At 50.5% G+C, this 27,094-nt stretch overlaps 1 protein-coding gene and 1 long non-coding RNA gene across 2 annotated transcripts; one reads left to right on the forward strand and one right to left on the reverse strand.

Annotated features, from left to right (window-relative positions):
• Positions 1-1,131: 1,131 nt before the first annotated feature.
• On the reverse strand, positions 1,132-14,201 carry LOC118639072. The gene is made up of 3 exons (XR_004961143.1): positions 14,099-14,201; positions 5,690-5,876; positions 1,132-1,179 (listed from the first exon to the last, which is right to left on the reverse strand). It is a non-coding gene; the product is annotated as an uncharacterized LOC118639072 (long non-coding RNA).
• Positions 14,202-14,210: 9 nt separating this feature from the next.
• Positions 14,211-26,194, forward strand: SLC1A5 (solute carrier family 1 member 5). Its single transcript, XM_036275268.1, has 8 exons — positions 14,211-14,795; positions 16,486-16,528; positions 16,988-17,035; positions 17,804-17,970; positions 21,424-21,657; positions 22,419-22,610; positions 22,756-22,887; positions 25,115-26,194. Exons 1-8 carry the CDS (start codon positions 14,233-14,235, stop codon positions 25,347-25,349), a joined length of 1,614 nt encoding a protein of 537 aa, XP_036131161.1. The 5' UTR covers positions 14,211-14,232; the 3' UTR covers positions 25,350-26,194.
• Positions 26,195-27,094: the final 900 nt, after the last annotated feature.

The raw sequence follows: 27,094 nt of genomic DNA on the forward strand, positions 1-27,094 counted from the left end.
TACCCTTAACTGGGAATCAAACCCATGTCCCTTTGGTCTGAGGGCCAGTGCTCTAACCGCTGAGCCAAACCGGGCAGGGCTGCTCTTCGTCTTCCAACCAGAAGGTTGCACCATGACCCCACTAGGACCCCTCGTAAATTCCACATTACAGCCACCTCGATAATCTGCTGTCTGTCCCTTGAAATGGGCCATGTTCCCACCCACTCCTGTTTGCTCATGCCTTTCCCTTCTCCAGGAGGGAGCTTACTCCCCAGTGCCTTTCACCCGCCTAACTCCCCTTTGGGCTTCAAGTGGCTGAAATCCCAACTGTAGTTGTCTTCAGAGAAATCAGGAACTGATTGGCTCATCTGAGTGAGACATCACCGAGTTTGCTGACTTCAGGCATAGCTGGTTCTAGGAGCTTAAATGATGCATGAAGCCAGGCCTGGCCTGTCAGACTGTTCTCTTCCGTATTGGCCCCCTTTGGCAGCCCCTGCCTTTAGAAATCCCCTTCATGGTCACAGCAGGCTAAGAGCTGGAGGTGGAGGAAAGGTTCCAGGCAGAGAGAACAGCCCACTATGTTCCAGAACCGGTGCTAGAACCCAGATCCTGGCTGGGCCTAGGGAACGACTCAGTAGATGCATAGCATCCTGCAGACCTAACTCCAAGGACAGGAGTCTTTAGAGGAAGCCTCTTGCTCACTTGCTAAATTCCTCTATTGAGAGGCAGGGTAGAAATAGCTGCTTGGTGCCCTGGCCGGTTTGGGTCAGTGGTTAGAGCGTCGGCCTGCGGTCCAGAGAGACCCAGGTTTGGTTCCCGTTAAGGGCATGCACCTCGGTTGCAGTTTGTCCCGGTTGGGTCGTGTGGGTGGCAACCACTCGATTTGTCCCTTTCATGTCGATGTTTCTCTCTCTCTCTCTCTCTCTCTCTTCCTCTCTCTCCCTCCCACTCTATCTGAACAAAAAATAAAAAAATGTCCCCAGGTGAGGATAAAAAAAATACTTACAGGGAATAGCCTGGCCGGTGCAGCTCATCGGTTGAGCGTCGACCCAGGTACCAAGAGGTCACCGGTTCAATTCCCAGTCAGGGCACATGCCCAGGTTGTGGGCCCAATTCCCAGTGAGGGGCATGCAGGAGGTGGCCAATTCATGTTCTGTCTCATCGATGTTTCCATCTTTCTCCTTCTCCCTTCCTCTCTCTCTGAAATCAATAAAGAAAAAGAATATTTACAGGGAATCAATAGTAGAGTAGGTAGAGCCAAGAAGCAAACCATCAATTTGGAATATAAGGAAGCAAAACACGCCCAATCAGAACAGCAAAAAGAAAAAGAATCTAAAAAAAAATAAAGACAGTGTAAGGAGCCTCTAGGACAATTTCAAGTATACCAACATTTGCATCATGGAGTTGCCAGAAGGAGATGAGAGCCCAGCCAGTGTGGCTCAGTGGTTGAGCATTGACCCATGCTCCAAGAGTCACTGGTCTGATTTCCGGTCAGGGCACATGCCCAGGTTGTGGGCCAAATCCCCTGTGGGGAGCATGCAGGAGGCAGCCAATTGATGTTCTCTCTCATCGATGTTTCTATCTCTCTCTCTCTCCCTCTTCCTTCCTTTCTCTCTAAAAATCAATAAAGAAAAAAATATTTTTTAAAGAAGAGAGAGAGCAAGAAATTCAAAACCTATTTGAAAAAATAATGACACATCGATTGGTTGCCTCCCACAGGACCCTGACTGGAGCCCAGGATTGCACCTGCAACCCAGGTACGTGCCCTTGACCGGGAATCAAACCCAAGACCCTTCAGTGTATGAGCTGATGCTCCAACCGCTGAACCCCATCAGCCGCCATGCCCTCATATTTCATGGGCCTGCTTTACTTGAGTTCAAGGGGCAACCCCCTTCACCCTGCCTTTCCACCTCAAAATGCTGACGCTCTGGCAGGACTTTGTGCAGAGCCTGTTAATCAGCACTCGGTCTGCCCCTCGCCTGGAGCTGAAGTGCAAATACTAATACCTCCCGGAGCCAGGGCGCCAGCCCCCCTGCTCTCAGAAAGCGAGTAGCGGGGCTTTGGACCTTTCGCCTAGAATCCAGCTGGCTGCACCCAGTGAAGGGCACCACTCCGTACTCAGGACTCCTGTAGCCCTGGGCGGTCTTAGGTGGCAATGTCCCAGACTCACAATGTCCCAGTCCTTCAGGCCAGCCGCCCTCAGAGATGAGACCCACATGGTCACAGGAATGGCTGTGTAGTTATTGACCTTCAGAATTAGCTCCTGACAGGGCTGCGCCCCTTCAGACCCCCAAGGCAGACCTGTGTCCCCTCAGATGCCCCAGTGTGTGGCCCAGCTCACTTTTAACCAGGGCTATTTATGTATTTATTTGATTGATTGACTTGAGAAAGAGAGAGGAAGGGAGAGAGAGCGAGAAAGAGGGAGAGAGAGATCAATTTGTTGTTCCACTTGTTTATGTATTCATTGCTTGATTCTTCCATGTGCCCTGACTGGGGACTGAACACACGACCTTGACACATATTGGAACGATGCTCTACCCATGGAACTAACTAACCTACCTGGTCAGGGTCTGACAAGACCTCTTTAAAGGAAAAAACTACTAATTACAGTAATAAAAGCCCTCCCCAATATTCTGCTCTCTGACATTGTCCAGGCCTACGCTGAGGACTTTGCTATGTGATTTTGTTTAATTCTCCTGCCACCTCAGGGGTGGATACTACTTTCATCTTGTTTCAGAGGTGAGGATCTGAGGCTCAGAGGTGGCATCTGGTGCCTAAGGTCAACTAAGAAGGGGGAGAGCCCAGCTTTCTGCCCCTACCCCTCCCATGCCCCTGACCATTATCCTGTCCTGCCTCCCTGGAAGCACCCAGTGTCTTTCTCTCCAGGCCACCTGTGGGGTCCCAAGGCAGGCCCGGAAACAGCTACCCTGAAACAGCTTCCTTGGCCTTGGCCGGCTCTGCAGGGAGGGGGAGGGCAGCGCCTGACACCCTGCTCTGAGTTACTCTTAACCACAAGCACAGGACCCGGACAGCCTGCAGCTGGACGGGGTGGGCGGAGCAGCCCAGCCCAGACCAGTCAGCTCTTAAATAAATAATTAGAAAGATTGGAAGGGACGCTCTTGGCCAGTCTTCAGTCCCCAGGCTGCAGCTTCCAGCCAGGCCAGGATGGTGCAGCCCCCTCTGTCGCCTCTTCACCCCGACCCGAGGGTTCAGCCTCCCCTTTCCCTTCCTGTTTCTTCTTTTTTGTTGTTAATTCTCTCCTGCGAATATTTTTTCCACTGATTTTTTTTTAAGGGTTTTTCTTTTTAATCCTCACCTGAGGACATTTTTGCATATATCTTCAGATAGAGCAGGAGGATGAGAGGGAAGAAGAAAGAGAGAGAAACATTGATGTGAGAGAGACACACTGAATGGTCACCACCCATATGACCCCAACTGGGGCTGGGGACAAACTGTAACCGAGGTACATGCCCTTAGCAGGAACCAAACCCGGGACTCTCTGGACCGCAGGCTGACGCTCTAACCGCTGAGCCAAACTGGCCGGGGCTTTCCACTGATTTTTTAAAAAATGTTTTTTCCAGTGATGTTTTCATTTTCATTTTTTAGAGAGTGGAAGGGAGGGAGGTAGAGAGAGAGAAACTTTGATGTTGCGAGAGACACATCGACTGGTTGTCTCCCTCACTGCCCTGGTTGGGGCTGGGGAAACCTACAATTCAGGCATGTGCCCTTGACCAGAATCGAACCCGTGACCCTTTGGTCCTAGGGCCAATGCTCTAACCACTGAGCAAAACCGGCCAGAGCTTTTCCATTGATTTTTAGAGTAAGCGGAGGAAGAGGGGATGAAGAGAGAAAGAGAGAGAGAGAGAGAGAGAGAGAGAGAGAGAGAGAGAGAAACATCTGTCGGTTGCCTCCTGCACACACCCTGACCTCCTGACCACACCAAACCTGCAACCCAGGTACATGCCCTTGACCAGGAATCAAACCCACAACCATCCAGTGTGCAGGCCAACGCTCTAACCACTGAGAATGCCAGCCAGGGCACCTTCCTGTTTCTTTTTAAATTTTTTAAAAATTAGGTATTTATTTATTTTTAAAATCCTCACCCAAGGGTATTTTTACATTTATCTTCAGACAGAATGGGAGGGAGAGAGAGAGAGAGAGAGAAACATCGATGTGAGAGAGCCACATTGATTGGTTACCTCCCGCACCACCACAACCAGGGCCGAGGATGAACCGCAACCGAGGTACGTGCCCTTGGGTGGAATTGAACCCAGGACTCCCTGGTCTGCAGGCCAACACTCTAACTACTGAGCCAAACTGGCCAGGGCTAAAATTCTACTTTTGAAGTTAGCCTTTGGAGTTCAGCATTTTGCCTTTTAATATCCAAAGGGAGCTATGAGACTTGGGAAGTTTAAAAACAGTTACAGCCCTAGCTGGTTTTGCTCAGTGGTTAGAGCATCAGCCCGAGGACCAAAGAGTTACAGGTTTGATTCTGGTCCAGGGTATGTACCTTGGTTGTGGTTCGGTCCCCAGCCCTGGTCAGGGTCATGCAGGTGGTCAATTGATGTGTTTCTCTCACATCAATGTTTCTTTCTCTCTTTCTCTCTCTCCCTCCCTCCCTCGTACTCTCTCTGAAGATAAATGAAAAAATATCCTCGGGTGAGGATTAAAAAAGAGAAAGAAACAGTGACATATGTGGTAAGCTCCATGAGGTAAAATGAGTTAAAGAAATGGTTTTAACTTCAGCCTTTTATTTTCATCTACCTGCTCTGGCTCCTGCCCACTGATCTGGTCTCATTTCTTTTTTATTGGTTTTTATAGAGAGAGGAAGTGAGAGGGAGAGAGACACAGAAACATCAACGAGAGAGAACACTGATTGGCTGCCTCCTGCAGGCCCCACACTGGGTATTGGGCCCACAACCTGGGCATGTGTCCTGACCTGGAGTTGAACCAGTGACCTTTTAACCAACTGAGCCACATGGGCCAGGGCTCACTTCCTCCGCCCCTCACCCCCTCATGATGAAATTTGAATCTGGGTAGGAGGTTTGGCTGAGTGGGAAGAAAGCTGGTAGAAACCAGTTGGTATGTTTTCCTCTCCAAGCCTGGGGAGGGCAGGGGTGGGACACTCCTAGCCAATCCTCAACCAAACCCTCAAATCTTCCCCTCTTGGCTCGGACCCACCCCGCGCTGCCCTAGGTACAGTACTGGGATTCTGGGATCCCTGAGTCCTGGAGCCTCCTTCCTTTATCTTGCCTCCTGTCTGGCACCCCTGTGCTTGGGGTAGGTGGCAGTGACCGGGCTAAGCCTGCCCCACCCCCATGTTGCCCAGCGGGCCTGAATCATTTCTTCGTACCCCCAGGGCCCTGAGGAGAGGGCTGCCAGAAGGTTCCCCGTCCTCAGCCTGGCCACGTGCGGCAGCAGCACCTGAAACCCAGCTGCCAGGTCCCACCTTTGCACAGTAGCCCTCAGGACCTGAACACTCCTGGGGGGAAACACCAGCCTGTGAGTCTGTGTCTGAAGGAACACACGGAAGGAGCCTTTTTTACTTCTGCCCTAAATACCATGTTGATCTCAAAAGGCTATGACTTAAAATACCACAAAAAATAAATAAAATAAAATACCACGCGAGGCTGTGGTTTGCCAGGCACCAAACAAAATGCTTTATATACACGAACTAGGTCCACTCCTCCACGATCTCTGAGGCAGATACCTGTTTTCACAGCTGAGCAAACCGAGGCGGGAGAATTCGGTGACCTGGGCCCTGGCAGGGTAGTTCCGTTGGTTAGAGCGTCATCCTGATACACGAAAGTTGTGGTTTGATCCCCAGTCAGGGCACACACAAGAAGCAACCAACGATTGCATGAGTAAGTGGGCCACTGGGCAAAGGGAGCCTCTCTCTAAAAAAAATGATAAAAGAAAAAAAAAAAAGTAACGCATGATTTGCCAGATGTCCTTCAGCTGCTAAGCTGTGAGACAGTGCTTATGCTGAACCACAAAGCCCCTGCTTTCCTTCCCGAAAGTGACCACTGCTAGCAGTTTCCACAAATTCGGTTCGAGAGAGTCAGTGCGTTTTGAAAATGTCTTCTTTCAGACTTCCGGTCAAGATGGCAGCGCAGACGCGGTATCGCGTCCTCCCACAACCACATCAAAGTTACAACTAAACTACAGAACAAGCATCTTTCAAAACCACCTGAAATCAAGCTGAATGGAAGTCCCACAACTACGGAATTAAAGCAGCAGCCACATCCAGACTGGTAGGAGGGGCGGAGGCGCGAGGGGGGGTGGCGGCGGCGAGACGGGCTGGTCCCACACCCACGTGTGGCGGATAAAAATCAGGAGGACACCCCGTCTGGGAAGGTCCTCCCTGAGGACTGAGGGGTCCCCGTCCCACACCAGGTGCCCCTCTCAGGGATCCAGTGCCAGGAAGAGAATCCCCATCACTTCTGGCTGGAAAAACCAGCGGGAACTGAGGCTCAGGGAGGCTGATGCGGCTGGAGCCCCGGGCAGCGCCTTAAAGGGCCCGCGCACGGACTTATCGGACTCTCTCCCTCTAAGCTTGGAGGGGAGGCAGCTCGAGGGGCGCCAGAGACATACAGGGAAGAACTGAGCTGCTTGGCACTGGAGCGAGGGCTGGAGAGGGGGCTTTCTCAGGGACAAACATGCTGTCAGAGGCCTTTGTTCCTTTGGTGAGCCCTTCCCTGGGGCGGCAGACAGCCGCCATATCTGGGACTCCAGCAACCAGGCTCACACTGTTGGCCCCGCCCTGTTGACTCCCTGAGGCCCCGCCCCACCCAACTTTCAGGCCCACCCAAGCTGTTGCCACTTGCTTAACCATAGGATTGGCCTGTCTTGGATCCTGCTTCAGGTTTGCCTAAATTCTTTCAAACGAGCAGCATCTGGTCTCAGCTAGCCCCATTCCTCTCATTAAGTAATACAGTACACAGAAACAAACACAGGGAGGCAGCCAAAACAAGGAGACAAAGAAACAGGTCCCAAATGAAAGAACAGAACAAAACCCCAAGAAAAGAACTAAGCGAAATGGAGGTAAGCAACCTAACAGATGCTGAGTTCAAAATACTGCTTATAAGGATGCTCAATGAACTTAGTGAGAACCTCAGCAAACTTAGTGAGGGCCTCAAGAGCATAAAAAAGGACCAGTCAGAAATCATGGATGCACAGTCAGAATTGAAGGAGGCATTAACTGAAATAAAGAATAATTTACACAACTTCAATAATAGAGTACGTAAATCCAAGGAGCAAACCATCGACTTGGAATATAAGGAAGCAAAAAAATGCCCAATCAGAACAGCAAAAAGAAAAAGAATCCAAAAAAATGAGGAGAGTGTAAGGAGCCTCTGGGACAACTTCAAGCATGCCAGCATTCGCATCTTGGGGGTGCCAGAAGGAGAAGAGCGAGAACAAGAAATCGAAAACCTGTTTGAAACAATAATGGCAGAAAACTTCCCTAACTTGGTGAAGGAAACAGACATACAAGTCCAGGAAGCACAGAGAGTCCCAAACAAGATGAACCCCAAGAGGCCCACACCAAGACACATCATCATTAAAATGCAAAAGGTTCAAGACAAAGAGAGAATCTTAAAAGCAGCAAGAGAAAGGCAGCTAGTTACCTACAAGGGAGTTCCCATAAGGCTGTCAGCTGATTTCTCAAAAGAAACTTGGCAGGCCAGAAGGGAGTGGCAAGAAATATTCAGATTGATGAAAAGCAAGAACCTACAACCAAGATTATTCTATCCTGCAAACCTGTCATTTAAAATCGATGGCCATATAAAGAGTTTCCCAGACAAGAAAAAGTTAAAGGAGTTCATCAGCACCAAACCGTTATTATATGAAATGATGAAGGGTCTTTTTGAAGAAAAAGATAAAATATATGAACAAACAAAATGGCAATGAATACGTATCTATCAACAATGGAATCTACAAACAAAATGAACAGGTAGAACAGAAACATTCTCATAGATACAGAGAACATTTTGTTGGCTGCCAGATGGGAGGGGGGTTGGGGGAATGGGTGAAAAAGGTGAAGAGATTAAGAAGTAGAAATTCATTGCTAGACTGACAAACCTCAAAGGGAAAGGGGTTGGCGGGGGGGCGGAAATAAACCAAAGAATTTATATGCATAACCAATGGACACAGACAATAGTGTGGGAAAAGGCGGGAGGGGGGTGGGAGTGGGGAGGAGGGGGTCAATGGGGGAAAAATGTGGAACATCTGTAATACATTTTACATTCACCAATAAAGATTTTTAAAAAAATGTCTTCTTTCATTATAGTTGACCTACCAGATGATGTCAGTTTCAGGTGTACATCATAGTGATTCAACATCTATATATCTTACAAAGTGATCACCACAATAAGTCTAGTAACCATCTGTCACTGTACTTGGCTATTACAATATTATTGATTCTATTCCCTGTACTATACTTTATATCCTTGTGACTTATTCTGTCACCGGAAGTTGGCGTGTCTTAATGTTCTTCCTCTTTTCCACGCAATCCCTCACTCCCCTCCCCTCTGGCCAACCATCAGTTTGTTCTCTGTAGTCAGTGCACCTGAAACATAATGCCCTGTCCTATATACCTTCTCCTGAGCCTGTTTTCCTCCTTAATATTTCTTTTTTTTTTAAAATAGGTTTTTATTGATTTCAGAGAGAGGAAGGGAGAGATAGAAACATCGATGAGAGAGAAACATCAATCGGCTGTCTCCTGCACACCCCTTACTCAGGATGGAGCCTGAAACCTGGGCATGTGCCCTGACCAGAAAGGAACCAGCAACCTTCTGGTGCATGGGACGACACCCAACCAAGCCACACCAGCTGGGCCTCCTTGATGTTTCTTGACCACCTGGTTTATTACTGAATCCTGTCCTCTGCCCGGTTCCCCATCTGTCTCTGTCTATTTGACTTGAGCATTTTGTTTTGTGGATGTGGTTTGTTGAATGACTGAAAGAATGTATTACTGAATTGACAGATGCCTGGTTGAAGAGTTTGGACTTTATCCCGAGGGTGGGGTGACTGTGTTAGATCTGTGCTTGGGAACCTTCTGGGCTCTTCTCAACTCTGTGGCTTTGCATGTGTTATTCCCTTTCTCTGGAATTCTTTCCCTGGGCTTGATCCAACCCTTTCCCAACCAAGCTGTGATGTCTCCTCCTCCAGAAAGCCCTTCCTGACCCCCAAGCTGAGTCAAGCACCCCTTCTGGGCTGTCCCATCACACACTCTGTGTCCTCATTGTCTGGGATGAGTCTGTTTTCTCCTTTGGACTGTGATTCCCCCCTGAGGACAGATTTAGGACTAGCTTGGTCATCACTGGATCCCTGGCACCACCCATCACATGGCCCAACAATGTGCTCAGAATAAACGATAGGCCCTTGAAGGAAATGTCTTTGCGTGAGGGGGAGCCAAGTGTAGGGTTAGCTATGGTAGCCTCTAGGGTAGCAGTTCTCAACCTGTGGGTCGCGACCCCTTTGGGGATCGAACGACCCTTTCACAGGGGTTGCCTAAGACCATCAGAAATCTTAGGAACAGAGACACCGCTTCTCTTTCTGTCTCTAGGCGGGTCCACCCACATGCAGATACGCCCACATACAACATGAAGAACTGTATTAAAGGGTCGTGGCATTAGGAAGGTTGAGAACCACTGCTCTAGGAGTTGAGGGCACAGGCTGGGGTCAGAGACACCTGAGTTCAAATCCCCTGCCCAGATAGGGGGTTTGGGTCACAAGGAGCCTCACTACCTCCATCTGTATCCAAATTAGTAAGCCGGGAGAGTGGCTTCTCAAGGGTCACTGGGGATAAGATAAGGTCTGACAGCACCTCAAACAGGGTGTGTCCTCTTGCTGCCTTGGGGCTTTGCACCTGCTCTTCCCTCACCAGAGTGTTCCTCCACACTGTCCCAGCGAGCTCCTTCTTATCCTTCAGGTCTCATGGCAAATGTTGCTTCCCCCATTGTGACCCCTCTGTCTCCCTGCCTTCAACGCTTTAGCTGTCTTCAGCTCCCTCCCACCTGACACCCAGCTGATACCCTTGTCTTCCTCACAAGAACCTGACAGCAAGTTTTGTCTGGTCATTTTTCTTTCTTTTCTTTTAAAATTTTTTTTCTTTGTTGATTTTAGAGAGAGATGAAGGGAGAGGGAGAGAGAGAGATGAAGGGAGAGAGAGATAGAAACATTGATGAGAGAGAACATTGACTGGCCGCCTCCTGCATGCCCCTCACTGGGATCAGGCCTACAACCTGGGCATGTGCCCTGACCGGGAATTGAACCGGCGACCTCCTGGTGCACTGGTGCAGGGGTTGACGCTCAACCACTGAGCCACCCCGGCCGGGCTGTTTATTTTTCTTTTTAATTTTTTCTCTCACTGCTGAGTCCCCAGCACCTTGAACTACACTTGGCCCTTAGAAAGGGCTCCAGGAATTTTTGTGGAATGGAGTGCCCAGGAATTGTCCCCTTGTGTTTTGTATGGAGGGTCACTGTGCGCATAATCAAATTCGTGCTCACGTTGACTTGAGGATAAATAAGGAAATTGATGCTCAGCTGGTAAGTGGTGGAGTCAGGATTCGCACCCATGTCCATGTGGCTTTAGTGCCCACACTCTCAGCATCTAGCACAGAACTAAGCTACTGGATTTAATGCCAGTTTGTTGAATGAATATGATGTCAGACTAGGAGGGTGGAATGGGGGATGGGGACTTTCTGAAGTGGGTGGTATTGAAGCTTGGAGGATTTGGGAGGGGAGCGAGTCTAAGAGACACAGGAAGGGGGTCCACAAGGCTACACGTGCCTGGGTGGTGGATCCTTCAGACCCTGGGCAAATTCTCAGCTCAACTTGGCCTCAGTGCCTCAGATCCTACAGGATGTCACCACAAGCTCTCAAAGCTCCTTCCCAAGCAGGTCTATGTCTAGAGACCAACAAGGAGAGCTCACACCAGTGCCCAGCATCATACAGAGCCACTGGTCCTGAGCTGGTCCGGGCCCAAACCATGTTCTTCAATAATAATGACCATAACAACAACAATACTAGTAGTAGTAGGCAACTTGATTAAGGGCTAACCTGTGCCATGTCTAAATGCTTTGAACATAAAAAAAAATAAAAATAAAAATAAATAAATGCTTTGAACATATGATCTCATTTGATCCTCACAGCTCCCAAGGAGGTATGCTCTATTATTATTCTTCCCATTGTACAGATGTGGAGACTGAGGCTCATAGAGGTTGTGACTTGCCCTCATAGCTGCTACAGAAGGAAGCTTTGAGGTTATAGCTATCTATAGTCTTTGAGCAAGTAGTAAACCCTGAAATATTAGCAGAGAACAGGACAGGTAGGAAAGGAATTAAGATTTCAGCACTACCAGGAGGAGCAGGGAGTCATGGCAGGTTCACTGGAAATGACCCAAATAACCACCAAGAAGGAACTTAGGGAAGTGGCAGAGCAGGTGTGGTTAAGGCCTTGGGAGGCAGGCATGCAACGCCCAGCCTCCCCAGGTGTGGCCTCAAGGCAAATGAGTTCTTCGGGCCACAAGCCCCAGTCTTGCTCATCTGGGGAATGAGTATAAGTGGGACCAACCTCATAAGCAGTCATGAAGAGTCCAGGGAAATCAGGTATATGCATTTGTTGAAAATCAGTGACTGTCACTTAAAATGTGTGCATTTTGTTGTATATATATTTTACCTAAAAAGTAAACAAAGACTGCGAGCTAATATTAAACTCTGATTAATAAATGCAGTTCTGGCCGGTTTGGCTCAGCGGTTAGAGCATCGGCCTGCGGTCCAGAGAGACCCGGGTACGGTTCCCGCTAGGGGCATGTACCGCGGTTGCAGTTGGTCCCCAGCCTTGGTTGGGTCGTGCAGGAGGCAGCCACTCGATGTGTCCCTTTCATGTCGGTGTTTCTCTCTCTCTTCCTCTCTCTCCTTCCTGCTCTATCTGAACAAAAAATGGAAAAATGTCCTTGGGTGAGGATAAAAATAAAAATAAAATAAATAAATGCACACTGAAGTGTTTAGAGGGAAAGTGCACTGATATCATGCTTCAAAAAAAGGAAGGTGGGCCCTGGTTGTGTGACTCAGCTGAGTGTGGCCCAGTGCACAGAGAGGTCACCAGTTCAATTCCCAGTTAGGGCACATGCAAGGGTTGCAGACTTGATCCCCAATAAGGGGCGTGTAGGAAGCAGCCGACTGATGTTTCTCTCTCCCTCACCCTTCCTCTCTCTCTAAAAATTAATAAAAACATATTTTAAAAAAAGAAGGAAGGCGACCTTGGCCGGTTTGGCTCAGCAGTTAGAGTGTTGTCCTGTGGTCCAGAGAGACCTGGGTTCGGTTTCCACTAAGGGCACATATCTCGGTTGCAGTTTGTCCCCAGCCCTGGTTGGGTCATGCAAGAGGCAGCCACTCGATGTGTCCCTTTCACATCGATGTTTCTCTCTCTCTTTCTCTCTTCCTCTCCCTCCCACTCTGTCTGAAAAAAAAAAAAGGAAAAATGTCCTTGGGTAAGGATAAAAAAAGAAGGAACGTGAATGGATAGATGGTTAGATAGATAAGTAGACAGAAATATGATATAGAAGTATGATGAATAATTGTAGACTCTAGGTGTTGGGTATAGGCTTGCTGTAAAATCATTTAAACTTTTTGTATGTTTAAAATTTTTTCTTCTTTTCTTAAATTCCTCACCTGAGGATATGTTTTATTGATTTCAGAGAGAGAGGAAGGGAGCGAAATATCAATCGGTTCCTTCTGGTAACTGCCTGGACCAGGGATTAAACCCGCCACCTTTTGGTGTTCTGGATGGTGCTCCAACCAACTGAGTCATACTGGCCAGGGCTGAACAATTTCATAATAAAATATGGGGGGAAATATTTGGTGAGAACATTCATAAAAGTATTAGCACAGTCATTAAGTTGAATTATAATTTTAATGGTTGAATTGTACACTGTGTACCTACGGAGAAGTAGATTGCAATCCTAATATATAACAACTGCCATTAATTGACGTGTGGGGCTCTGAACTGGGAACATTTATTTTATTTTATTATTATTATTATTATTATTATTTTAGAGAGGGGCAGGAGAGAGAAAGATTAATTTGTTGTTCCACTTATTTACGCATTCATTGGTTGTTTCTTCTCCGTGCCCTGACCGCGGATCAAACCCGCAACCTTGGCTTATCCCATGACGCGCTCTAACCTACTGAGCCACTCTGCGGGGGCGGGGACATTTATTTAAGAGAATATTCACATTATTAAATAACTCCATCTCATTTAAATCTTACATCACTCGTGGGAAGGATCGGCATTTTACATTCGAGTCACTGAAGTTCCCAGAGACAATGAAAGACCGAATTCGGGGTGAAGGAGTTTCAGGCGGAGTTGATTTCTAGACGAGCCACCAGCGCATCACATGCACTTTCCAGAGAACCCCCAACGCCCCGCCCCTTCGTGCAACGTCACCACTCAGGCCCCGCCCCTGGATACCGGTAACGTTATTCGGCCTTCTAAGGAGGCTGGCCCGAGCCTCGCAGGAGGCAGCCCCCAGCCAATCACCGCCCCCGGGTAGGTCCCCGCCTTCGCAAGTCTTGCCCGTGCTTAACTCTGGCAGCTTCCGCCAAGCGGGTTTAGAGCCACGCGGCTGGCTGTCGGGTTCCTCTGGGTTGACAGCCGTTATCTCTAGGGATCATCAACCGGTGCCTTCCGCGCCCGGTGGCCTGGACCTTCCCTCCCGGCCCAAGAATCTGGTTCCCCTCTTTCCGGAGCTCTGGCTCCGGCTCCCAGACTCAGGCTCCCGAGCCCTCCGTTTCCAGGACCCAGGCTCTCCAGGTCCTCACCTCCCGGATCCAGGCGGGATCCAGGCGTCCGGGATCTTCGCCACCAGGACCTCGCCTCTTGAAGACCTGGGCCGTATAGGGTGCCGTTGGCCTTCCGGAGCCAAGGACTCCAGGTCCCAGCTTGAGAAACTCCTGTATTCCAACCCCCAAGGCCAAGCAACCCAGGCGCCCCCAGCTCCCAGCTTTCGGGCGCCGTACACAACCTCGAAGAGCAGAGGAGCCCCAGCGCCCAGCCTAGGGACCTCAGACACACCATCTTTCAAGGGCCAGGAACTCAGGCGCTGTGAACTCACACTTCAGGGAACCCTCGGAGTTCCAGTTTCCAGGCTGCTACTCAGCTCCTCAGTTCTCCGAAACGTCGGTGTCCGAGGGAGGAGACCCCAGCGCTCCCAGCTTCCAGGCGCTAAGGAACCCCGGGTCGTTCATCATGGTGGCCGACCCGCCCAAGGGAGACCCCAAGGGGCTGGCTGCGGCGGAGCCCATTGTGAGGGGTGTCCCAGCGTTGGTCCCCAAGGAGGACCCAGACGCGGCAGGAGGCAGCAGCTCCTGGGGCCGGGTGCGCCGCTGCCTTCGCGCCAACCTGCTGGTGCTGCTGACTGTGGTGGCCGTGGTGGCGGGCGTGGCGTTGGGGCTGGGGCTGTCAGCGGCCAGAGACGCGGTAGCGCTGGACCCCTCGCGGATGGTGGCCTTCGCCTTCCCCGGTGAGCTGCTGCTGCGCATGCTGCGGATGATCATCTTGCCGCTGGTGGTGTGCAGTCTGATCGGCGGCGCCGCCAGTCTGGACCCGAGCGCGCTCGGCCGCCTGGGTGCCTGGGCGCTGCTCTTTTTCCTGGTCACCACACTGATAGCCTCCGCTCTCGGCGTGAGCTTGGCGCTGGCTCTGCAGCCCGGCGCCGCCCTTGCGGCCGCGAACGCCTCGGCCGGGATCAACCCCCCTCAGGAAGAAGCTCAGAGCAAGGAGGTGCTGGATTCCTTCCTGGATCTTTTGAGGTCAGACCCCGCCCACCGTCGGAGGGTGGGGGAAGGGTACTTCAGCCACGTGGGTAGGGGATGGTGTTAGGGATGGCCCGAGTAGCACGTGGACAGGAGGGGGAGTGGGGGCTGTGGGTTCTCCAGAGCCAGGACATCCCCAGGGCCCCAAGGGTACAGAGAGTGAGGACAGACTCCTGGGCAAGGAGACTTCTAACTGTGGGGAACTGGGAACATAAGGGGGACCCCACATAAGGGTGGTAAGCAAGGAAGTCTTACAGAGAAAGGGGGAAGTAATGCTTGGGGGAGTTGGGGGACATAAGAGGGGCTCTCCAGTCAGGGGAAGGGATACTGAGGGTTTCCAAGGGGATCTCTGGGTGGCCAAGGGCTCCAGGATGGGGCTTCTGGATACAGGTTTGAGTCCAGGATCTTGAGTCCGTGGGACTCAAGGTGCCCACGAAGGACCTGAGGTGATCTAAGTGTTCCCCACCAGGCCCTCTTCCCTGTCCCGGGGCTTCCCATACCATGTGTCACTCAGACAGCTGGGTTCTTTTCTCAGCCTTCCTTCCCTTCCCAGCTCATCTGGCCCTGGTGGCTTCCCCAGTACATGTTCCTCCTGTTAAGACCTGCCACCTCCACCACTTTCCATTACATTTCCTCATTCCGTGCTCCCCCCCCTCCAAGAATGGCTCTCCCCTCTCTTAAGGAGGGCAGACTGCTGTAGCCTCATGGCCTTGCCTTTGGGGCCTGCTGATTCAGTGTCTCCAGGTTGGTTGGGGACTTCCAGGAAGTAGTGGAGGGAAATGATGAGTCATGGAACTGGGTTCCCCCAGCCTCCTGGGGCCTCCGTTCAACATCAGATGGGAAACTCACCCAGAAGTTGCAGCAGGTGGGCACCTTCTGGCTGGGAGAGATTAGCTGGGTTCTGGCTCAGCCCTCTGGCCTGGGTTAGCACAGGCTGACCTACAGATGAGCACACCCAGTGGAAGGCTGCTTCTGTGCATGGGCTTCCACCATGTGCCAAAACAGGCCAGCCACTCCCAGACTCAGCTAAAACACCTTGAGCCACACAACTTTATCAGCAACTGACACACAGCTGGACACTCAGCCACAGCTGTGGTGTTGCACATTGACATGGGCTTGCCCTAACTGTCACACACGCATACATAAGAGTGGCCATGTGAACACAGATGCACATTCATGAAGTACACAGCCGTGTGTTGTCTCGCTCTCTCCCCACTTCTTCCCAACACCCAGAACCCCCCCCCCCCCGCCCCCAGCCGCAGGCCCAGCCCCCAGGGCCAGCCTGCCCTTTTCCCAGAGGAAGTGGCTGATGCAAGATGTCCTCGATGTTAAGTTCGTTTCCTAGGGTGGAGCTAAGGCCCCAGGTGACCCTGCCCAAGCCTGACTTGGGAAGCCAGCATTCCTCACCATCGATCAAAATCCTTCCAACCCTTTGGGCCCAGGACGACAGCTTACTAGGGCCCTGGGAGACAGCTTAGACTCCCCACACCCTGTAAGCCAGTGCAGGGCTGATTCACCTCTGCCTGACTGAACCTAGCTGAGGCAAGGGTAGGGGCCCCATTTGGGTGCAAATGGGGTCTCCAAGGTTCCTCCCACCCCAAGTAGCCAATCCAGCCCCACAGATACCCCTTGACCTCCCCCTGTGGTATCTGATAACAAGCCCTCACCCCCATGTCTGTCTCTGCAGAAATATCTTCCCCTCCAACCTGGTGTCAGCAGCCTTCCGCTCAGTGAGTCCTCAGGGGCACCCCCAGGGGGTGGGGGGTGGGCAGGGAGGAAGATAGACAGTTATAGCCCCTTGGTGCCTGATTTTGGGTGCTGCCTGAAAAAAAAAAATGTACCTACGTACATATTTACAGGCAATATTGCAGGGTTCTTGGGTGACCCCTGAAAATCATCCACACTTTTCATCCACAAGTGAGAATATGGGTTCCCAGCCCCTGCTGGGTTCCAATTCTAACTGTGTGTACTGGGCAAGCAAGCGCCTTTACTTCTCTGGACCTTGGTTTCTGCCCTTGGAAAATGGGGGCAGGAACGGTCCTGTCACAATGGGGTTGCTGGTGGGGTGAAATGAGATTATGTGTAAAGGGATGTTGAGGGAGGGCAGGCTTTGAGCATTGTAGGTGCCAGTACAGGGTGGGGTGACCTCAGTGACTGTTGACACTGACGCTTTCCAACCCTCTTTACAGTACTCGACCACCTATCAAAAGAAAAACTTCAATGTAACTGAGGTGAAGGTAAGAGCCCGTTATTGCTCCCGTCCCAGCCTGTGTTTACTCCTTGAGTCTTCTAACACTTGGTGTGCAATTTGTTGTTTGTCTGTGAAGGCCCTCCCCAATTTCTTTCTGCCTTTCCGGAATCTCCATTTGGACCCCTCTTATCCCTCCCCAGCGGTCCAGGCTCCTCTTTTCCCTCCACCCCATCTTGCCCGTGCCTCTTCCTGATCTGCCCCAGGCCCGGCAGCCGCAGTGGTCTTTCCAAAGCACATGCCTGACCCTGCCTCTCCCAGGCTCACGTCGTGCTCCCCAGTGTCCTCAGAAGAAAGCCCAGGCTCCGCCACAGCCCCGCCGCTCCCCAGTCACCTCTCCTGATTCTGCCAGCTCATTCCACTCCAGATAGTGGACTTCTTTCTGCTCTTTGAATGCCCCAGTTGCTCTGGCTTCTAGGCTGTTGCAAATTATTTCCTCTCTAGAGCCTTCTACCACCCCTCTTTACCTGGTTCACCCTTCCTGTTCTCCAGGTCTCAGCCTCTTCCTCCAGGAAACCCAACATGATGACCCAGACTCCTGAGCTGGCACCTCCTCCCCCCTCAGTTCTCACACTCCCCCTGGGTTCTCCAATTTCAACCCTGCCCACTCTGGGTGGTCCCTGGCTATTGGTCTATTTCCTCTGGACTTGGGCCAGGCAGAGTTGATGGGTCCTAGCACTGCCCATGGCAGGTCCTCAGTGACTTTGCAAGTTGACTGAGCATCCCTCTCCCTCCTCCATCTGTTCTTTGCCCAAAGGTCCGTATGGGGGATGAGGTGGAGGGTATGAACATCCTGGGCCTGGTGGTGTTTGCCATCGTCTTTGGTGTGTGCCTGCGGAAGCTGGGGCCGGAGGGAGAGCTGCTCATCTGCTTCTTCAACTCCTTCAACGATGCCACCATGTTGCTGGTCTCCTGGATCATGTGGTAGGTGGTGGGAGAGGGGGCTGGGGTGGAAGAAGGGGTAACCCTCCGTGTACTTCTTACAGCCAGATGGCCTGGATTCAAATCCAGCGTGGACCATTCCATGGCTGTGTGACTTTGGGCAGGTGCCTTACCCTCTCTGTGCCTCAATTTCCTTGTCTATAAAATAAAGACAGCGCTGTATTCCATGAAGGCTTAGACTGCTACTGGCAGCTTGATTTTACTGGAAGGTGACAAAAAGACAGCCATGCTATGGCCACAGCCTGGCTAACACATCTCAGTTTTAGAGATTAAAAGGTAATCAAATGTTTGCCTTTGGATCAATGATCTAAAGTTGCACCTGCTTTGTAGAGTTATCACGAAGATGAAACAAATGACTGGGTATAGGTAAAGAAAGCACTTAGCCCTGGACAGTTTGGCTCAGCAGTTAGAGCGTCAGCCTGTGGATCAGAGAGACCCGGGTTCGGTTCCTGCTAAGGGCACGTACCTCTGTTGTAGTTTGTCCCCAGCCCCGGTTGGGGTTCTGTGGGTGGCGGCCAGTTGATGTGTCTCTCACATCAATGTTTCTCTCTCTTCCTCCCTCTCTCCCTCCCACTTTCCCTCCCACTCTACCTGAAAATGAATGCAAAAATGGCCTCAAGTGAGGATTAAAAAAAAAAAAGAAAGAAAGCACTTAGAACATGCTTTAAGTGCCTGGCACCTACCAAGCCCTCACTTAATATAAGCTACAACTATTACCATTATGAGCTTTGCTAAATGACCTAGTTAACAAATGTGCACGGGCCTCTGGCTTCCATGCTTGTCTCCTCCCCAGTCTCACACTGATTCTCAGGCTCCACCCTGGATCCAGAACACCGTTTCTCAACCTGTGGGTCGCGACCACTTTGGGGGTCAAACGACCCTTTCAAAGGGGTCGCCTAAGACCATCGGAAAACACATATTTCCGGTGGTGATTCATAACAGTAGCAAACTTAGAGTTATGAAGTAGCAATGAAAGTAATTTTATGGCCCTGGCCGGTTTGGCTCAGCAGTTGGAGCATCCACCTGCGGTCTGGAGAGACCCAGGTTCGGTTCCCGCTAAGGACACGTACCTCGGTTGCAGTTTGTCCCCGGCCCTGGTTGGTCGTGCGGGTGGCAGCCACTCAATGTGTCCCTTTCACATCGATGTTTCCCTCTTTCTCTCTTCCTCTCTCTCCCTCCCACTCTGTACAAAAAACGGAAAAATGTCCTCAGGTGAGGATAAAAAAAAAAAAAGAAAGTAATTTTATAGTTGGGGGTCAACAAAACATGAGAAACTGTATTAAAGGGTCGCGCCATTAGGAAGGTTGAGAACCACTGATCTACAAGGTCAGAAATCAGGAGGTGGGGCCAGGGTTGCTGCATTTTTAACAAATCCTATACCCCCACACCCGGATTCCAGTGCATGGCGTCTGGAAAGCTGCTGTGTGGGCACTGAGTGCACCTTGAATAGTAAAAGCACTTTGCCGGAGAACCAGGCGGTGTGTGGGTAAGAGCAGGCTCTGCGGCTGGGTGGCCACGGTTCCCGTCCTGGCAAGGCCGTGTCCTAGCTGTGCCCTCCAACAAGTTACTTATCACTCTGTGTCTCCGTTTTCCATCTGGAAATTGGGGTTGAGTGGACCAGGCACAAAAAAGTTACTGCATGTATGGTGCAGCCACTGTGGAAAACACTATGGTGTTACCTCAAAAAGTTAAAAATTGAACTGCCATTTGACCCAGTGATCCCACTTCTGGGAATATGCCCTAAGGAATCTGAAATACCAATCAGAAACAATATATGTACCCCTGTGTTCACAGCAGCACTATTTACAATCGCTAAGATCTGGAAACAACCCAAGTGTCCATCAGTAGATGAGTGGATAAAAAAGCTGTGGTACATGTACACAATGGAATACTATGCAGCTGTAAGAAAGAAAGATCTCTTATCTTTTGAGATGGCATGGAAAGACCTGGAGAGTATTATGCTAAGCGAAACAAGCCAAGCAGAGAAAGACAAGTATCACATGACCTCACTTATTTGTGGAATATAATGAACTAAACAAACTGATGAACAAAATTGACCCAGAGACATAGAGGTGGGGTACAGACTGTCAAGCCTCAGAGGACGGGGATTGGGGGGAGAGATAAACCACAGAACTTATATGCATGTATGCATGACCAGTGGACATAGACATAAAGCTGGGGATGGGGCGGGGGGAATGGTGAGGAGGGTGTCAATGGGGGGAAAAAGGAGAAACATCTGTAACAAAACAAATTAATAATAATAAAAAACCAAGTTACTGTATGTAAAGTGTTTGGGACAGTGCCTGACCTATGGCAGGCTTACAGAAAACAGTATTAGCTAATATTTATCCTGTACTTGACTTGTATAATTTCTTGGCACATCCCATTGGGCATTTGGCCAAACCCAGGTACACGGGTGGGAAATGGTGCCTTTCTTCTCTTACTAAAGAAGAAGGGGGGGCCTGGCTGGTGTGGCTCAGTGGTTGAGCATCGACCCATGTACTAAGAGGTCGCCAGTTCAATTTCCCATCAGGGCACATGCCCAGGTTGTGGGCCCAATCCCCAGTGGAGGGCATGCAGGGAGCGGCCAATCGATGTTCTCTCTCATGGATGTTTCTATCTTACTCTCCCTCTTCCTTCCTCTCTCTCTAAAATCAATAAAGAAAAAAAAAATTAAAAAAAAAAAGAGGAAGGGGGTTTGGGAGACAACTGGTCATAGTGATCAAGCAGCCATAGAGGCAATGTTGGGAGGCCTCCTGGCTGGGAGGCATAAGCACCCTGGGATCTTCACTGCAGGAAAAGGTTCTAAAGTTTAGAGATGAATTATTAAAAAGCTTTCAACTCATTTCAACTGGCATCTCATTTCATCCTCCTAACATTCATATGAGGTCAGGAGTATTATCGTCCCGGCTTTACCGACCTGTTAAATTTTGTTAATTCAACAGTAGTTTGTAAGAGACTCGAAACAAGAGCGCCCTTGTAGTGAAGATTCGATTACACTCAAAGGTTTAGCACGTCTTAAAGGCTTCATGCCTCGGAGCTGTTATTAAGTCCTGAGCCATAGTCTTTTTATTTTTCATAACGTGGTAAGAGGTTATAATGGTTTAAGTCATACAAGCTGCTACAACAAAGGAATCCGGAACACACAAATGACTCGCGCGTGGTACATATTTCTTTCTTGGTCATGTGTTAAGTCCAAATCTGGTCCAACTCTGCTCCAAGTGGTGATGGAACCACCCGGGCTTCTTTTATCTCCCGCTACACTGTCTTCAAGGAGAGAGCACAGGAGGGCTGGGGAGGTGCCAGATTTCCGCACACACTGCTCTGGACACCTCCTGACTTCCAGGGAGGCTGTGGTCGGCTGCGAGCGGAACACGATTCCTGGCCCTGGTGGGCACGTGATCAGAGGCGGCCATCTGTCTCCTGGGTGATTAGGTATGCCCCGGTGGGCGTCTTGTTCCTGGTGGCCAGCAAGATTGTGGAGATGGAGGACGTGGGGTTGCTGTTCGCCAGCCTCGGCAAATACATCCTGTGCTGTCTGCTGGGCCACGCCATCCACGGGCTCCTGGTGCTGCCCCTCATCTACTTCGTCTTCACTCGGAAGAACCCCTACCGCTTCCTGTGGGGCATCACCGCAGCGCTGGCCACCGCCTTCGGGACCTCCTCCAGGTGTGACCTTGGGGCAGACCAGGGCGGGATTTTTAAGCTAAGGGACCTGGAGCAGGCATCGGATGTCTGAAGACCCCTGAACTTTTGTGTTTGGGGACATTGGGTCTGGGTACAGGGGCCCTACTTGCTTAAGTTTCTCATAAAGTCCTGGATCTATCCTCCCCCATTCCCCAGACCCCCCTAAAATTAGGAAACTACTGCCTTAGTGATTTCTTCCTCCCTTCATGAGATCCCTTCCTCCCCGCTAAGGCCTGGCCCTGGGGGACCCTAATGCTCTGCCCTGGATCCAGTCTCTGGGAGCTCTTTCCACCTTCTCTCCGGGTGTTTTACCTATCTCTGCTGACCCTGTCCCCTCAGAACGGGACCATCCCTGTGGCGGCACCCCAAGAGAGTTAGGAATTCTTAGCTGAGGTCTCTTACTGGTGGAGGTAGCAGGAGGTGTGGGTGAGTGAACTCTGAGACATGAGAATTTAGGTGTGAGTTTTTGTGTACATTTTGAGTAGCAGGGTGTGGAGGCCGCCTACATGTTGGAATGACTGCAGCCTGCGGGATCCCTGTACCTTCTGGCCCCGGGAAGAGAAGGGCTTAGATTGCTGGACAGGCTGTGTGTTGGGGGGGAGGGGCGACAGAAGGTGGTGGCAGTGAGTGGGCCGGGCTTGGGTCAGGGGGCGGGGTTATGTGGGCAGGGTGGTGGGCCGGGCTTGGTGGGGGGGAAGTCCTGGGTGGGCTCCCTGAGCTAACAGATCGGTGGTCCCTCGCAGCTCTGCCACTTTACCGCTGATGATGAAGTACGTGGAGGAGAATGGCGTCTCTAAGCACATCAGCCGCTTCATCCTGCCCATCGGTGCCACTGTCAACATGGATGGTGCCGCACTCTTCCAGTGTGTGGCTGCAGTGTTCATTGCACAGCTCAACCAGCAACACTTGAATTTCGTGCAGATCATCACCATCCTGTGAGTGTGGCTGCCGCTAGGACCTGAGCCAGCCGACCCCTCCCCTGAGAATGGACACAGCCTGGGGGGAGCAGGGCTCCTATATGGTAGTTTCTCCCACTAGGAAGCCTCTCCCTGACCCCTGACCTCCCCTCTCCTCCGCCAGGGTCACCGCCACGGCGTCCAGCGTGGGTGCCGCGGGCATCCCTGCTGGAGGTGTCCTCACTCTGGCCATCATCCTCGAGGCGGTCAGCCTGCCGGTTGACATCTCCTTGATCCTGGCTGTGGACTGGCTAGTGTGAGTGTGGGTTTGGGGCTTCAGGGGGGTCAGGGGTACTCCTGGGCAAGGGGACAAACAGGAGGGTCACTGAGAGCCTCTGGCAGAAAAGGAGAGGAAGGCAGGAGTTCTAGAGGAAAGGGGAGGGCACTTTGAGCATTTTGGTCACAGGGAAGAAAGGGATCTTGGGGCTTCTAAGAACCCCGGAGAGGTAGTGTGCCATGGTGGGTGATAGATTCTTAGGGCAGACTGCTTGTGTTCAAATCCCAGCCACCCTGGCCAGTTTAGCTCAGCAGTTAGAGCTTCGGCCCATGGACCAGAGAGTCCTGGGTTCGGTTCCCGCTAAGGACAGGTACCTCAGTTGCAGTTTGTCCTCGGCCCTGGTTGGGGTCGTGTGGGTGGCAACCAGTCAAGGTGTCTCTCTCACATTGATGTTTCTCTCTCTCTTTCTCGTCCTCCTTCTTTCCCTCCTGCTCTATCTGAAGATGAGTGCAAAAATGTCCTCAGGTGAGGATAAAAACAAACAAACACATAAATAAATAAAAACATAACCACAAAGACTTGTACACAAATGTCCGAGGTACATTGTTATTTATTTATTTATTTTTTTATCCTTACCCGAGGACATTTTTCTATTTTTTGTTAAGATAGAGTAGGAGGGAGGGAGAGAGAGGAAGAGAGAAAGAGAAACATCGATGTGAAAGGGACACATTGAGTGGCCGCCTCCTGCAAAACCCAACCAGGGCCGGGGACAAACCGCAACCAAGGTACATGTCCTTAGTGGGAACCAAACCCGGGTCTCTCTTGACCACAGGCTGATGCTCTAACCACTGAGCCAAACCAGCCAGGGCCATAGTACATTATTCTCCCCCCCTTTCTTTTGTAGAGAGAGAGAGGAAGGGGGAGGGAGAGAGAGAGAGAACATTGATTGGCCGCCTCCTGCATGCCCCCACTGGGGATCGGGCCCACACCCTGAGCATGTGTCTGACAGGGAATCGAATCGGCGACCTCTTGGTGCATGGGTCGACGCTCAACCCCTGAGCCACACTGGCTGGATCATAGTATATTATTCTAATAATCACTATTCATAGTAGTGAACAGGTAGAAACAACCCAGATGTCCATCAATTGATGAGTAGATACACAAAATGTCACCTGCAACACTGATACATACATGTTACCACATGGATGACCTTGAAAACATGCTGCGTGAGAGAAGCCAGACACAAAGGACTGCGTGGTCTGTGATTCCATGCCTATGAGATGTCCAGAATAGACAAATCTATATAAAGTAGATGAGTTGTTTCCTGGGGCGGGGGTCTGGGGGTAACTGGAGGATAGCTACCTAATGGGTGTGGGGTTTTCTTTCTTTCTGGAGTGATAAAAATATTCTGGAATTAAATAGTAGTAATGCTTATACAATTCTGAATATACTAAAACCACTCGGTTTGACACTTTTAAAGGGTGAATTTTATGGTATGTGAATTGTAGCCCCATTTTCTAAAATGTCACACACACACACACAATGCATAAAGAGGAAAAAGATCCATGCCCTGGCTGGTGTGGTTCAGTGGTCAGAGCGTCCACCCAAGGATGGAAGTATCTCGGGTTTGATTTCTGGTCAAGGGCACGTAGCTGGGTTGTAGGTTTGATCGCTGGTCCTGGACAGGGCACGTGCAGGAGGCAACCAATCCATGTGTCTCTCTCACATCGATGTTTCTCTGTCTCTCTTTCTCTCTGTCTCCCCGCTTCCTCTCTCTAAAAATCAATGGAAAAATATCCTTGGGTGAGGATTAACCGAGAGAGAGAGAAAAAGAGAAGAAGAGAAGAGATCCTTAGGATTCTAGGGAGGAGAAAGACCTGAGGGGAGAACTCTATTTCAGGGGGAAGGGGTGGGGTGGAGGGTCTCTGGGGCCCCAAAAGGAGGGGGTGACTTGGAGGTTCCAGAGGGAACAAATCTTATGTTTTATTGGAAGAAAGATCACTGGGGTCCAGAGAGGATGGAGGAGATCTTTGGGGTTCAAAGGCGGAGGGACACGTTGGCATTTCAGGGGTAGGGCTTTGTGGTTCTAGGAGGAAGGGACACTTGGCATCCTGGGAGGGTGGAGGAATGACCTGGTCCAGGCTTGTAGAATAGGGTTCCGTGTAGGACAGTGTGATGGGGACTCATGATTACAGGGAGAGCAGAGGGAGAGCTGGGCCTGGACCCTGCCCCTCCCACTCATTTCCCATCTCTCCCCCCCCTTCAGGGACCGGTCCTGTACCGTCCTCAATGTGGAAGGAGACGCCTTTGGGGCGGCACTTCTCCAACATTACGTGGATCGGACAAAGCGTCAGAGCTCAGTGCCCGAGTTGATCAACGTGAAGAGTGAGTCATCTGTGGCTCCACTGCCAATACCCATCGAGGAGGGGAACCCCCTCCTCAAACCCTATTCACGACCTGCTGGGGATGCTAACAACTTTGAGAAGGAATCAGTCATGTAAGCCCCAGTAGGTACCTTCCCTGCTCTGATGGGGCACTTTGGACAATGGGATCATGAGATGGATAAACATGAAGTAGGGCTCTGGAAGCCCTGCCCGTACCCTCCAGGGAGCCAGGGCCCCCAGCCTTCCTCCCTAACCCCGGATTTGAGAGGACTTGCTGCTGGGATATATGTGTGTGTGGGTGTGAATGTCTCTCCAGATCTCCCTTGTCCTCAACTCCTGCCTCCACCCAAGGTTAGGAACCAGCAAGATGGAGAAGTAGAGTCCTCCACGCCTCATCCTGGGAGCCTGCCTGGCCTCCCCATCTCAGGACACAAGGCACAGGGCGCCACATCCTTTGATAGGATGTTCTGACATGCACTGGCTCCTTTGCTGGTTATTTTGGTGGCTGTGCTGTGTGTGTGTGTGTGTGTGTGTGTGTGTGTGTGTGTGTGTGTGGGTGCTGTGACTCCATGGTATGTCCTACCCTGTCCGAGGAACTTGGGGTAGGGAGCGACTGAGGACAAACACTGCTGTCACTCCAGAGGACACTTTTTAGCAATAACACTGTCAACTGTATCTAATCAAATGTATTTAAGAATTTTACACTGGCCACGCAGAAATAAACAAAAAACAAACAGGATAAATTGGACTTTGTGGAAATGTCTATCAACACCGCGAGCAACTACCATGAGATGCCACTACGCATGCCTGCCGGGACGGCAACAAAAAAAAACGGCACGTGCTGACGGGGATGTGGAGCAGCTGGACAGCCCCTGCATTTCTGCTGGCGATGCAGAATGGTCCAGTCACTTTGGAAAATGGCTAGGCAGGCTTTTTATTGTTTATTTTTAGAGAGAGGAAGAGAGAGAGAAACATCGGTTTGTTGTTCCACTTATTTATGCATTCATTGGTTGATTCTTTTTTTTTTTTTCTTTATTGATTCTAGAGAGAGAGGAAAGGAGAGGGAGAGAGATAGAAACATCGATGAGAGAGAACATCGATTGGCCGCCTCCTGCATGCCCCACACTGGGCGTTGGGCCCACAGCCTGGGCATGTGCGCTGACTGGGAATCGAACCAGGGACCTCTTGGAGCATGGGTCGATCGGTTCAACCACTGAGCCACACCGGCCAGACCAAATTTGCTATTTAAGTAAAAAAAACCTACTGTGCAACTATTTTAAGTCCTGTCTGAGTCCAGGATGTGGACGACACTGGTTTTGATCCACCCGTTCTAACAGGATCCAGGCTTGTGCATTTCACACATTTCTGGTGTTGTCTCCCTAGGTTCCTGTGTAGACTTCTGCCAGGTTTCTGGAGGTACCACCACTCTGGGTGCAATGGATGGTATCTCGAATATCTTGAGCATCTTTTTTCCCACTGACTCATAACTCATATCTGATTCTGTGCAAACTTGTGTATTGCATACAAACATGGCCAATTAATGAGGGTGTTAAGTGTCAAGTAGTTAAGTAATTGTTTGTTTGTTTTTTCAATGCTCTCTGTGCCAAAAACCTTGTAGGTTGTTACAGAAGTGTTGGAGCTGGGAGTGAGTGCATTGTTTTCCCTGCTTAAATTCATTGTTTATCCTCAAATGTTCTATTTAATGTTTCTTGGGGGATGGTATAGATTGAGATGATGAGGGATGCCTGTTTAAAGTAGGTCCATACCTACAAATGTAATATATTGCATTTACTATCTACGTATACAATATGTGTACATACAAAGAATATGTAACTGGGCCAAGTTCCACCACATAGTACTTT

The sequence above is a fragment of the Molossus molossus genome, unplaced genomic scaffold, assembly GCF_014108415.1.
Source record: "Molossus molossus isolate mMolMol1 unplaced genomic scaffold, mMolMol1.p scaffold_m16_p_21, whole genome shotgun sequence".
NCBI classification, from domain to species: domain Eukaryota; kingdom Metazoa; phylum Chordata; class Mammalia; order Chiroptera; family Molossidae; genus Molossus; species Molossus molossus.

Bases quoted from the DNA above. Each gene is read 5' to 3' on its own strand.
- SLC1A5 (XM_036275268.1), top strand. From the start codon at position 14,233: ATGGTGGCCGACCCGCCCAAGGGAGACCCCAAGGGGCTGGCTGCGGCG. The intron at 16,529-16,987 runs GTGAGTCCTCAG...CCCTCTTTACAG, and splicing joins TGTCAGCAGCCTTCCGCTCA to TACTCGACCACCTATCAAAA. The intron at 17,036-17,803 runs GTAAGAGCCCGT...CTTTGCCCAAAG, and splicing joins TCAATGTAACTGAGGTGAAG to GTCCGTATGGGGGATGAGGT.